General features: G+C 43.5%; 1 protein-coding gene across 5 annotated transcripts in view; it reads right to left on the bottom strand.

The window, feature by feature from the left end:
* ZDHHC14 (zDHHC palmitoyltransferase 14) overlaps positions 1–13,329 on the bottom strand; it is a 107,774-nt gene extending 94,445 nt beyond the window's left edge. The window contains exons 1-3 of one of the 5 annotated variants that reach the window (XM_083176341.1): positions 12,937–13,322; positions 12,535–12,826; positions 9,321–10,646 (exon numbers count right to left, since the gene is read on the bottom strand). In XM_083176341.1, coding sequence (XP_083032467.1) covers positions 9,321–9,562 — 242 coding nt within the window. In that variant the 5' untranslated portion in view covers positions 9,563–10,646; positions 12,535–12,826; positions 12,937–13,322. Of the gene's footprint in view, positions 1–9,320; positions 10,647–12,487; positions 12,509–12,534; positions 12,827–12,936 lie in introns of those variants that run through there. The other 4 variants (XM_083176343.1, XM_083176340.1, XM_083176344.1 and 1 more) reach the window with 4 other exon arrangements.
* Between the last annotated feature and the right edge of the window lie 551 nt (positions 13,330–13,880).

Genomic DNA, 13,880 nt, shown 5'->3' with positions numbered 1-13,880 from the left:
CACATGCGCAGACGGACTCCCGGAAGTCCAGCAACGGCGCCGCATCGCAAGGGACAGCTCTTACCGCAAGAGCTGCCCCTTGCGTTAATGACCGCATATTTTAGAGAATATGCGGTCATTAGAAATGCGATGCCGGGCGAAGAGGGCTGCGGATTTTAGAGAATCCCGCCCCAGGTGTCCTAACCACACATGATTGAATGGGTATTGCACAGTTCACTGAGAGAATGATTTCACAGATTCACCTGCTTTGGATGCTATGCATCAAGGGAATGGTCTTCTAATTATGTAGCACTTAAAACCCTACACTGAAGGAGCCCATACACGCTCCGATTCCCGGCGGTGCGATGTGTGCTTTTAGGTGCGCGCTCCCGCGGCACCTCATCGCAGAGTACAAAAAGTATGTGCTGCACATACTTTTTGTACTTGCTTTTCATCGCATTGCATGCACAAGGCATGCAATGCGATGTGATGGATGCTATTGTAGCCCAGAATGCATGCCAGGATCGGAGTGTGTATGGGCACCTTTATACCTGCGGTGTTCCAGAGGGCGGACGAAAGAAAAACAGGTGTCCAACAGCATATTACAGTAGTTCCCAAACTTAAGGCCCATACACACTGGGCGATTTTGAGCTTAGTTTTGTCGTTTGAGCTGATAGCAGCTCAAAAGCCACCCAGTATGTATAGCAGAGCGATGAGCACAAATACCAGCTGCAGCCGTTTGTCTGTTGATTTAACAGACTGAACAGCTTTTCCATGGAGTCCTGCTATGGAAAGCCGTTGACCCCCTGTGAAAATAGCTGGCTAAGGGGGGAATGCTATGAGCGATTTTTAGGCCAGCGATTTCCACATCATCGCTGTCCATAAACTCTGGGCAAAAATAGTGTGTATGGAACTTTACTGTGTTCGTGTATCAGTTAATTAAATTTTTACAAATCATTTTCTAAAAATGTATGTGCATTTCAATTATTAGTCAATAAATGTTGCAATCTTTCTTCACTCCTGATCATTCCCCCCACACACATACACACAGTGTGGAAGGAGCATCTAGGAAAAATTTCTCCAAAGAACTGAAATGCTGGACCTCAGAATAAGTAGAGATGTGGCTTTACAAACTTGGGCAGAGTAACAAAATGATGCTGTTCCCATTTTCCATCGGAGGAAACACAATAAACAGTCAGTCACATAATTCAGTGGTCAAATTGGAATACGAAAAGGTTACAACATATTATAAAAACACAAGATATTTTGAAATATTTGGAAAAAAACATTAAATAAATGAAAAAACACACATTTTATATCCATTTTAAAATAACTGCATTCTAAGATTTTTAGAAGTCATCATCCCTTGATATATATTTTGCACTAAATTGTGAGTGTCTGAGGTTTCCATTCTTTTTTTGTACTGAATCATAAATTCCAGCACGTTATTACTCTTTCCTAATGTGTTCCATAAGAACCAATTACAAAAGGAAAAAAACACATTGGAGAGGCGGAAACATGAATACATTGACATAATTATCTGTGTGCCATGCAAACAGTACATAGAACAGGCAAAATAAGTTAAACCATTTCTTTCTCTCTCTTTTTTTTAAAAAGGTAAATATATCTGTAGTGGAGCTATTGTCAGTAACATGGCATGCAATCTAAATATACAAATAAATCAAAACCATGGATGTCCATAAGATGTGTTATAATGTGAAATGACAAAAAGGGAAAAAAGTATTGGACACCTGAAGAAAGGCAGGTGCTAAAAAAGTATGGAAAGCCAAGACAACAGCTGAAATCTATCAGTAATTAGAAAGCAATCCTGCGCCTTAATATAAGCTGGTTCAGTCCCAACTGATGGCCTATAAAAAGATGTCTCATTAACAAGGTGACACAACAAAAATGCGCCCTTCCCCTCTAGCAGCGCCCCACTAAAATAGCCTGCTGCCGGTCCCCACCGGTGTGCAAGCCCCCTTTCGTGATAGTGGCGGCAGGCCTCGCCCCTTTTTCATGACATAGTCAGTCGCGCGCCATTTCCGTGACATCGCCAGCCCGGGACCATCCACAACGGTGACGTCGGCAGGCCAAGGACCACTTGTGGAGAGCTTCAGAAAGACCTAGAATTATCAGGTGATGCACTTAACCGCCATAGCCTGTATGCACACAAGACTCCATTGCGGAAGAAATAGCATACTCAAAAGTTTTCTGCACAACATTTGCACAAGCCTGTGGAATAGTGAAAGATTACAGTCTGGAGAGAGGAGCCAAAAATGTAGCTCTTTGGATGCTATAATACACCATGTTTGGAGGAGACATGGCACTGCACATCACATCACACCAAACTGGAATTGTTCACATGACTGGTGACAAGGTTGGGTGGAAAAAATGTACGGAGACATTCTTGATAAAAATCTGCCACCATCTACAAGGATGCTGAAGATGAAATGGGGGTTTACATTTCAGCAAGATAATTATAAAAAATACACAGCCAAGGACACCCTCGACTGGTTTCAGAAAAGAAATTAAAGCCGCTAGAAATCACTTGGATTTTCAATTGGATTCAAGTCATTTAAAGAACTAAAATCTCAGAATTTATAGAAGAAGAAGCACACAGAGCCTTTAAGATTTAAAGAATTAGAATTTTGGGTACTTGTTTCCTAGCACGGCCACAAATCTTATGGATCGTGTACCTTTAGTTAAGGTACACGATCCATAAGATGGACCCGATTTCCTTTGAAATCAGGTCCATTTGGCCGGCTAGGATAAAATATCGGGGGCATCGCGTCGGTCGGGACCATTAACATAGGTCCCGACGCGATGCCCCCGATTTTTACATAGGCTTCAATGTTAAAAGATTTTTTAACATTGAAATCCTAAAAAAATGTGAAAAATGTGAAATGGGCCAATATGACCCATTTCACATTTTAGATGTCCCCGTCGTCACCCCACGATAGACGCCAACCCGAAGCGTGGCGAGCGCAGCGAGCCCGCGAGGGGCGGCGGTGCGCGTCCTCCGACCTTTTCATTCCCCTACTATCCACGTCGGCGTGGAGTTGAGAATAGAATAGTGTGGCGAGCGCAGCGAGCCACCGAGCCCGAAGCGTGGCGAGCGCAGCGAGCGGACGCGGATACCTTCACAGTTATACGCGTCCCCTCGCGGGCTTCACAGGTGTCCGTGGCGACGCGGACACCTGTGAAGTCCGCGAAGGGACGCGTTTACCTGTGAAGGTATCCGCTGCGCTCGCCACGCTTCGGGCTCGGTGGCTCGCTGCGCTCGCCACACTATTCTATTCTCAACTCCACGCCGACGTGGATAGTAGGGGAATGAAAAGGTCGGAGGACGCGCACCGCCGCCCCTCGCGGGCTCGCTGCGCTCGCCACGCTTCGGGTTGGCGTCTATCGTGGGGTGGGGTGTACGCCGTGACATTTGGGGGGGGGGGGGGGGTTGGGAATATTTTACATTGAATCCAATGTAAAATCGGGTCCCAGGGACCCGATTTACATTTAATTCAAAAAAAAAAAAAAAAAAAAATCGGATCCAAAATCGGTCGGTCGCGACGATCGCATCGCATGCGATGGACACGATTTTTCCGACACGACCACCCCGATGTAAATCGGTGTGGCCGTGCTAGGAAACAAGTACCGAATTTTGTTTCAGAGCGCCTTATTAAAAAGGTGGAGGGATGCTTTCCTTTTTACTTGTTCATACTTGAGAAGTGGTGTAAACTCTATACCCTCTAAAAGGCAGAACTTTGCGCAGTGAAGAGCCCACCTATTTCTGATTGTCAAGATTTCAAAACTGTTTGGGTGGAAGAATGGGCCTATATTTTCATTTATTTATTTACTAACAGTTTCTTATATAGCGCAGCATATTCCGTTGCGTTTTACTAAGGAGACAGTGATACAACAAACAGGGTATTTATAGACAGTCAAAAGGTAGGAGGGCCCTGCTCGCAAGCTTACACTCTGAGCAATGCATGCTACTAGCTTCTCCATGCAGGAGGCGTCCTGAAATGGTCATTATCAACAAAGGCTTTTGTACGAAGTATTACATGTTAAATACTTTTTTCTGTGTCTTTCACACTTTTACTCATAACTTAAAATGTATAGACATCTATTATTTTATTTCTTTGCATGTGTGAATTGCATGGGGTATTGTTGGCATTTGGTAAAAATTTCATTACAATATATTTAAGTAGAACATTTTTAAACTGTGTTCAATACTTATTTTACACGCTGTATATTCTGAATACAAATTAAAATGCTAAAAAAAAAAAAAATCATAAAATGGTTTTCACACAAACCGGCTAATTCCATGCATTCAGCCATTGCAAACAATTGAATACCTCCCCAAACACTTAAAAGGCAGAACTCAGCAAACCAGATGAGAATTTCAAACAACTCGGATCAGTTTTGTCCAAAACAGCGGTGGATTGTCGAGTTCACTTCCGGATCTCGACAATCCACAGACGTTTTCACCAAAACGCCCCTTCTTGCCAGTCGAAAGAGGGAACATTGAATTTTGCCTGCCGATAAACTGGAAAGCTGGTCGAAAGTGGGGCAGGATTCAGAACGTTGGAATCAAGGATTGAATACCACCAAATTCTCTCCCTAATGGACAAAACTATGTGCACTGCAGGTGGGGCAGATATAACATGTGCAGAGAGAGTTAGAATTGGTTGTTATTTTGTTTCTGTGCAAAGTAAATACTGGCTGCTTTATTTTTACAATGCAATATAGATATCAGTTTGTAGTACAAACCCAAATGTAACTCTCTGCACAGGTTACATCTGTCACACCTGCAGTGCACATGGTTTTGTCCATTAGAGAGCGAATTTGCTTTTGCAAGTGAAGCAGAATCAGGCCCTATGTACGATCAGAGATGAAGTGTGCCATTATCAGATAGGAACAGTAAATTTTGTGCTGGCAAATGAAGGAGTAAAAGGAGTGAGATCTTATATCTCCAGAATGCTCGGGACCACGAGCATTTTGGATAAATGATTTTCAGAAATTTGGGAAAAAAATGTATTTGTTTTTTAACTCACCTGGTCACCCGACGTCCATTGGGTTCGTCTTCAGAGGTATCCCTGGTCCCAAGGATGCCTCTAAAGACAAACCCGATGGCGGGGGACCAGGTGAGCATGAAAAATGGTGCGGGGTGGGAACCAAATACAAAATTTTCAGATATCCAGATCCTCGACGTGTGTATACACATATATACACACACAAATGTTATCAGTACAGTTCAACATAATGGCAACTAATGCACTAGGACTTTTTTTATAAAAAAAAAAATTTAAACTGCTATAATATACAATTAATTCTCACACACAGTTTGGGCCTGCATTATTGGGTACAACACAAAAGTTTGAATTATAATGGGATGTGGAACTTAATAAATCAAGATCAAGCCATGATCTTAATCTAAAAAAAAACTTTAATACAGGTATTGTATATTTTGCAGGTTTTCTTTTTTCTCATGGCACACCCATTAATTAGATCTCCTGTCGCTTTAGACGGGAGTTTGGCACGATATGTCAATTTAATACGGCCATATATAATGATTATGCAAATATAGCTGAACTGTACATTGATTATCTATGTATTGTCAGGCTTGAAAGAACCCTTATGGCACCATATAGAAATATTGGTACTTGTTTCCTAGCACGGCCACAAAGATCATGATCGTGGGCATCGTGAGGAAAAAATCGGGGGCATCGCGGCCATCGCATGCACTAAAAAAATCGGGTGCGATGGCCGCGACGCAATGCCCGCGATTTCCCCATAGGGAACAATGTTAAATGCCTCAATTTAGCCACGATGCCCCCGATTTCCCATAGGAAACAATGTTAAATGGGTCAATTTACCCAAATCATCATAGGGAACAATGCTAAATAGGCCAGAAACCCCCCAAAACACCCCTGAACAGTGAAATGTCCCCCCAAAAGTATTTGACGCCACCCCACGATCAACGCGAACCCGAAGCGTGGCGAGCCCGCGAGGGGCGGCGGTACGCGTCCTCCGACCTTTTCATACCCCCACTATCCACGTCGGCGTGGAGTTGAGAATAGAATAGTGTGGCGAGCGCAGCGAGCCACCAAGCCCGAAGCGTGGCGAGCCCCGCGAGGGGACGCGGATACCTGTGAAGCCCGCGAAGGGAAGTGTTTACCTGTGAAGGTATCTGCGTGCGCTCGCCACGCTTCGGGCTCGGTGGCTCGCTGCGCTCGCCACACTATTCTATTCTCAACTCCACGCCGACGTGGATAGTGGGGGTATGAAAAGGTCGGAGGACGCGTACCGCCGCCCCACGCGGGCTCGCTGCGCTTCGGGTTCGCGTTGATCGTGGGGTGGTGTAAACTAATTTTGGGGGGACATTTCACTGTTCTTGGGTGTTTTGGGGGCTTTCTGGCCCATTTACCATTGTTCCCTATGATGATTTGGTGAAATTGAGGCATTTAACATTGTTTCCTATGGGAAATCGGGGGCATCGCGGGTACATTGAGCCATTTAACATTGTTTCCTATGGGGAAATCGGGGGCATCGCGGGTACATTGAGCCATTTAACATTGTTTCCTATGGGGAAATCGGGGGCATCGCGTCTGCACCATTTAAGCCTTTTTTAGCCGCATACGACGCAACTGACCCGATTTTGACTGTTTTCAATGCATTTCAATGGGAAAATCGGGGGCATTGCGTCGGTCGCATACCACTAAAAATGACACCCGATGCCCGCGATTGTGGCCGTGCTAGGAAACAAGTACCAAAATATTTATTATTAGTATTATTAGTTGCATTCAAGTCTCCTTTTCACAAAGCTCGCTTTGTCTGATTTTGCCACCTGTATCTCGATGCAGAAATTCAGCCATAAGGGGTCAATTAAATTGTTTCTGCAAGGCCGATCTCATGTCTAAAAAGACAAAAAAAACTTAGGAGGTGGCATTCAAAATGTTTTTTTTTTTTTTTTTTTTTTTATGAATGCCATGTTGAAATAAACCAGGTTTTTGCAGCATAAAGTAGCTAAACCAGTCTAAAGTAACTGGCATGATGCAATGACACCCCAGGTCTAAATTGAGTTTAAATGGAGTAACAATGGAATTGCTCCATTGGGCACCATCCAATGTCAGCCTTCTATCACAGAATCATGGAATATGACAAACCTACATCCCATATTTTATGCTACTCACTGTCTATCTGAAATTGCATTCTCTGTAGAACTAGTTTGCTTTGAGTGCTCTCCACTCTCTTCAACATATCTCAAGAGACACTGGGCTTGATTCAGAAATGTTGCAGCCATTTATACAAAAAAAAAAAAAAAAGTGGATGGGATGCAGTCACAAACTGTAACAACATGCCTGTGAGTTGTCGCTGCCCCATTACCTCCCACAAGCATTCCCTGACTATCACTCATTTTGTGACAATCGCCACAGAAGTATTGCCACATATGAATAGTGCAACCTTCACACTTGCGCAATGGCAAAAAAATAAAGTGCCTCTTTCTTTGGATCTGTATATATATATATATATATAATAAAGATCAAAACATATAATTATTATACAGTATTATATTTTTCTATTCAATATTCCCTTCATCAACATTGCAGAGAAATCTAAATTGGTGACCCCTCCATGCCATTTGTCCAGCCTCTTGAGGTTGGTTGCTTCTTCAGTGAATTACCCCATCATTAAAAAAATATATATATATATATATATATATATATATATATATATATATATATATATATATATATATATATATATATATATATATATATATATATATATATATATATATATATATATATAAAATAATAATAATAACAACTCACAATTTTTAATGGAATGCAAAATCTGTTTTCTCTTTGCCAGTGCTACACAGAATTCTTATGAATTTCAGAAAGCCATACTAATTTTCAGCCAAATGTTTCACATGGTTTTATATATTGGCAAGTAATCAAAATATACACATTTTTAGATTTGGATACATTTGCGTTGGTAAGCACAAAACTATTTCTTGTGAAAAAAAAACATACTAAAGGCCCATACACACTGGGCGATTTTGAGCTGAAAGCCGCTCAAAACACCAAGTTTGAGTGGCTTTAAGCTCAAAGCCACCCAGTGTGTATGGCCCGGTGATGAGTGGTGATGCGCGCTCCCGCATCATCATCAGGAAAGCCGCTCATCTGATTGTATTACCAGCAGATGAGCGGCTTTGTATAGCGCTGTGCTATGAAAAGCCGTCCGCCTCTCCGCTGCCAGCGCCGGGCAAGAGGAAAGCTCCTCAGTGTGTATGCACTGAGTGGCTTTCCCCCAAGCATAATCGCAGTGTGTATGGACCTTTAGCACAAGAGAACACTTTATTATTACAGTGTTAAGAGATACATTATACATGTATTGCTTTTTGCCCCAATTCTGGGTGAAGTGCCTAGAGCTATTTAATTGACCACACACAAATTGGAGAATTCTGCCCCCACCCTCCTGAGGGTATGAGCACAATCATCACTTAACTAGTTCCTAATTGCGGTGTTACCACATGCATTAACTTCATTGTGCCCGGCAATTACAGGAATTGGTTAACAGTAGTTGTTACAGCATCTCCTGACTTAAGCGCCAGACGCATTGCTATTAATTGAATAGCTCCATACACTGAACCTGGTAGCTACATCATTCTGTAGAGATTTAAAGTCACCCCACTGTAGTTTTCCACTTTCAAAAAAGGTACTTGTGTAATATCTGGACGCCCGATTATTTGATTGTATGCCTTAACTTAAGGCATACAATCAGATACGATGCTGCGGTAAAATCGCGTCGCAACGGACGCGATTTTCCATAGGATTCAATGTTAAAATGGTCCTGTTCATTTCCCCACTATTCAAGTGGGCATAGAGTTGATTTTATATAGCGTGGCGAGCGCAACGTGCCACCGAGCCCTAAGCGTGGCGAGCGCAGCGAGCCTCGTGAGGGGAAGTGGATTACATAAAATGTATTCCACTTCCGCTCGCCATGCTTCGGGCTCGGTGGCTCGCCACGCTATATAAAATCAACTCTATGCCCACTTGGATAGTGGGGAAATGAACAGAACCATTTTAACATTGTATCCTATGGAAAATCGCGTCCATCGCATCGCATGCGATTTTTTCCGACCCGATCTCAAAATCGGGCATCCAGTTATTACACAAGTACCAAAAAATAAAAAAGTATACTTTATTTTATGTTGAAGTGTGAAAAAAGCATATGAATGTTTGCGCAGTAAACTTATTTTTTTTTTTTAAACATATAGCAAACCATTACAGAAAACAGTTTGGAACTAAGATGAAAATATAAAACAAACCACTTACTCAAAGGCAAAGAAGAGTCCACTTGTGACCAGGATTAAGATCAGTGTGAGATAGAATACTCCAGTTTGCCTGGCCATCATAATCCTGCCATTGCAGTAGAACTTGTTTCTCCCTGGGAAAACCTCCCATTTTCGCTTTACAACAGTTTTCTTCTTTTTGTTAGGAGACTCCATGGGGGAGGTTCCACGAGTGTTAATTTCACTGTATCCACACTCTTTCATGGGCCCACCTCCTGGAGTCATCAATAAAAAAATATATATATAGCTGCAAAATAACAATCTGTTGAGTAAGATCCGGACAGTTGAAAGTGGGATCCACAAATGAGTAGTTCAACTTCGGAACAAGATTCAAGCTGCTAGATAATAGAAGTAGAATTTCAGTATGACTTCATAGATCTTGCTTTTGTATGCGTTTTTAAATCAAAATAAAGTGTAGGGCCTTTAAGTAAAAAAGGTCCCTCTTATACTGTGAACCAGTATAATATTATTCAGAGATTACATTACCATGCGAGGAGATGCAAAATACATAATCAGTTAAGGGGGAAAGAAGCCAGGTTTATGAGCTATACAGTGTAGTGTACACTCAAGTTTGTTCCTTTGGTTTTGTTGAGAGTGCCTGCTCGCTGTGGCACTCATATGAGCGGCAACAAAAAAACCCAGTTCCTTTCCAAAGGTGCCCAATAGACTCTCACTGTTCCCCAGAGGTCCCGACAGACACCACACTGTTTCCAATGTACCTTCACCATCACCACAGTTTTGTTGAATTTATCTAGAGAACAAACTAAAATTATAGCACTAGAGGCATACTAATGAAATTCCTGTTTAAGAATATTAGGTAAGTCCTTGTTCTCAAAAAACACTGCAGGAGAATAATTTCTGATTATGGAAAATAATATGTCCCATTTCCGAACTAGAGGCAAAAGAAAACGAGCAGGTATTTAACGCATCAAAACAACTTGAAGCTGTGGCAAAACCAACTTTCTCTTGAGACTTGTCAAAGAAAAATTATATTTAGGTTGTTTCCTGTTATACAATAATCCCCTCCCTTCCTTAACAACTGATGAAGCACTGTCAATACACATTGGAGGAAGCAGCAGCAACAATCCAGAATGAAAAGCACATCCGATTTGAGCTTTTGAGACTACAATGGTTCATATCTCTCCTTGAATCTTTCAACAAAATTGAAACAGAAGCAGGTTTGTCTTCTGCACGAATCCTTTTACTCCTCACAGTATGCACTGGTTTCCACAACCATTTAGTCTGGTTTCCTCCAAGTATCAAGATTTGTGACAGCAACTCCTGATTCCAAGAATGTACATGTCTTGTGCTAGAGGGTGAAAGAGGAGAAAATAAAAGCAGCATTGATTCATAGAATTGTATGCAACATTACATAATATTGTAACAATCAGTAAAGTTCATAAAATCTCTATTTTAAAATGACTACAAACAGTTTTTTTTCCCCAAGTGCTTAAAATCAGCGTTCTTGGTGCCAACATACAGTGAGATGTGCGCTAGGTGTGATTTGAGCCTATACAATGTGTCCTACAGCATTTGGACTGTACACACCAGATTTTGACTACACAATAGTATGCAATGTAGTACAAAAATTCCTGCATGCACATACTATTTTTCCTTGCAACATAGGACTACACGGGATTGCGCCTCACATCACAAAGGCAAATAAACAGTGCAATTTGAACAAGATGTAATGCAATTTGAACTAAAAAAAAAAAAATCAAATCACACTGTATGTGGGCACCATCAGCTGGGCAAAGGTGTGTACACATGGTGCAATGCAGGCTAATGGCTGATTTTGATTATCCTACTTCAATCCTATTTTTACCATGCAATTGTGGATAATTGCACTTGACATTTGTCCCTAGGTCAAATACATTCTACAGGCAACAGTCAAAATAGACTTGCCTGCACAGTCTATTTTCCATTGCAATACCAATGCCACATGGCTTCACATTGGTATCGCAAGCCTTCTAAACAATGTGAGAGTATTATGCAATACCCCTTTCACACCAGAAAACGCAGGGATTTACATGGGAATATGGTCCCTGGGTCATGCAGGGACATTCCCGGGTTGGCCCCTTTCATACCAGCCTAGTCTCTGCATTTTCTGGCGTGAGGGGGCAGCGTTTAGTGGGGTCCGGGCAGTGGGGTCCAGACTGATGAGTCTTTGTATCGCTATTTGCCGGGCAGCGGGGTGGGAGAATTTGAAAGCATTTTGAAAGGACTGGCCAGATGCTGATTGGCTGAGAGCGTCTGGCCAGTCTTTTAAAATCCAGCAGCTCTTCCCACCCGCTGCCCGGCAAATAGCGCTACAAGAGCCCAGCCGTCTCTGCCGGATCCCTGCAGTCTAGACCCCACCACCCGCTGCCCCCTAATGGTGTGTACACACTTGTACAATCATGACTATCAAGCGTGTCCTTAAAAATGTTTCAGTTACACCATATTTAAACCATCAAATGACAAATCTGAAGCACACCATTAATCCTCACACACACCGTGCAATTTATTTTCTATTCAATCAGGATCAAATTGCACAGCACAGTGTACACATTCGATTTGTTACTTCCTCATCTTTGCGGCCACCGCTACGCTAGTTACATTAGCCCATCATTGTCCCCTCACAGGCTTGCTTCACTCGAAACACTCTGCTTGGCACAAGTTTACTAACTGTAATAGATGGTGGCGTGGACCCATGGTGGTGGCTCGCCGGACAGTATGTAAGTTCCATAGCGTAAGCGGTGGCCGCAAAGATGAGGAAGTACCTTCGATTTTGTTTATATAGCACAGATTTGTACTATATAGTCTTGCCTGCACAGTCTATTTTTCTATTCAATTTTGACACGGGGCTGCGTATCAGGACTGTATTGGCATCTAACGTGGCTGAAAACCGATGTCTATTAGAATTTGTCTATATAGTTCAAAAAAGAATTAAAAAAAAAAACAGTCATAATCACATAGTGTGTACAGGGTATTACTGAAGGTGCCCATATACTGTGCGATGATCACACCAGTTACCGGCTGGATCGCAACGCATGCAATTTGCGTATGATGCGATCCGAGGGCAGCACATATTTTGTGCTGTGCAATGAGATGCCCGCAGGAGTGTGCATTGCACTGTGCAAACGCATCCGTGTATGGGCACTTTAGTACCTTTCACAGCTTTGAGAGATTGGATAATAATGAAAATATTTCTTCACCTAACTTCCACTCAGTAGAATTTTTACAATAACTGTGGGTCACTGTAGACACCTGTTGCAGGAAATGGGCACCAGGCAGGTAACATGGATATGGCAGACTAGCAAACAGTGCTGTATAAGATATGGGGCAGCGGGCTATGGTGCAGGTATTACAGGTACCCAGCGGCTATAGGGAAGCAGCATGGGCTACGGCGTAGGGTGCAGAGTGAGGAGCTTCTTCCCTCCATTCACAAGAACAGCAGTAGCAGCACTTTGTACAGATGAGTCAGAGCAAGGAGCAGCCAGATTCCATCTGCACACACAGGAAAATGTCACATCACTACTCTGCCAGCAGCAGGCGTACGTATAGCATTGTATGTGGGTAGGGGCTGTAATCCCCTCCAGCAGCAGCAACGTACATACCTCTACATTGCACCGCCTGCGTACAGCGCGCACACACCGTGCATGGCTCCGAGCTCAACAGCAGCGCAGGCCGGTGGTACAGTGAGCGTGGGAGAGCACAATGTGCGGGGTCCGGCTGCTGCGACACCTCCTCACAGGACAACAACGGACATTCCTGCTGCCCCGGGTGACGACCGAGATCCCGCTGCCGTCTCTCTCTCTCCCCCGCCTCCTGCAGGCAACTGAGCAGCGCCGCACACCTACACTCACACAGACAGCAGTGGCTGGGATGACAAGTTCCGCCCCGCCCCGCACAGAGGAGGAGCTACAAGCAGAGCAGTACGCTACAGTCTTGCACGGTCACCGCCCTCCCTGCTGCTCTCTTACCCCCGGACGAACTACACTTCCCAGTACGGCACTGCGCTCACACGTAATACTACCCGTCTGGCTCTGACTTTGGGGCGCTCGGGGGAGTGAAAGCTCTCGGGTGTGTCCTAGTGTCGCCTCTTTGCTACGTCATGAATGATCATCTCTCCGTGTATTATTAGCGTACGTATGTAGCGCCTCCGCCCGGCTGTTATGCTGCTGCTTGGGTCGTTCTATCTGGTCTGATGCATTTGTTTCCGCATCCTCAGTCGCAAGGTCCCGGCCTGAAGAGAACGCTGGAAATCTCCAGGTTGTGGGCTGTTTGGAACATATGATTACAGGTGTAGATTAGAAGAGCTCAGGTCACGGCGTCGCCAATATATTCACAAGCACACACACTTGTTGGAAGAGTGCGGACATTACTTAACCTAAGGCAGAGGTTCCCAAACGCGGTCCTTCAGGCACCCCAACAGTCGAGGTTTTAGAGATCCATGGCTCAGCACAGATGGTTAAATCAGACTGACTGAGTTACTAATTAAGTCACCTGTGGCAAAGAATGGATATACTTAATACCTGGACCGCTGGAGTGCCTTGAGGAC

This window comes from Crinia signifera, chromosome 3 (assembly GCF_055691185.1).
Source record: "Crinia signifera chromosome 3, ASM5569118v1, whole genome shotgun sequence".
Taxonomy (NCBI): domain Eukaryota; kingdom Metazoa; phylum Chordata; class Amphibia; order Anura; family Myobatrachidae; genus Crinia; species Crinia signifera.
This window is presented reverse-complemented; position numbering and strand designations above follow the sequence as displayed.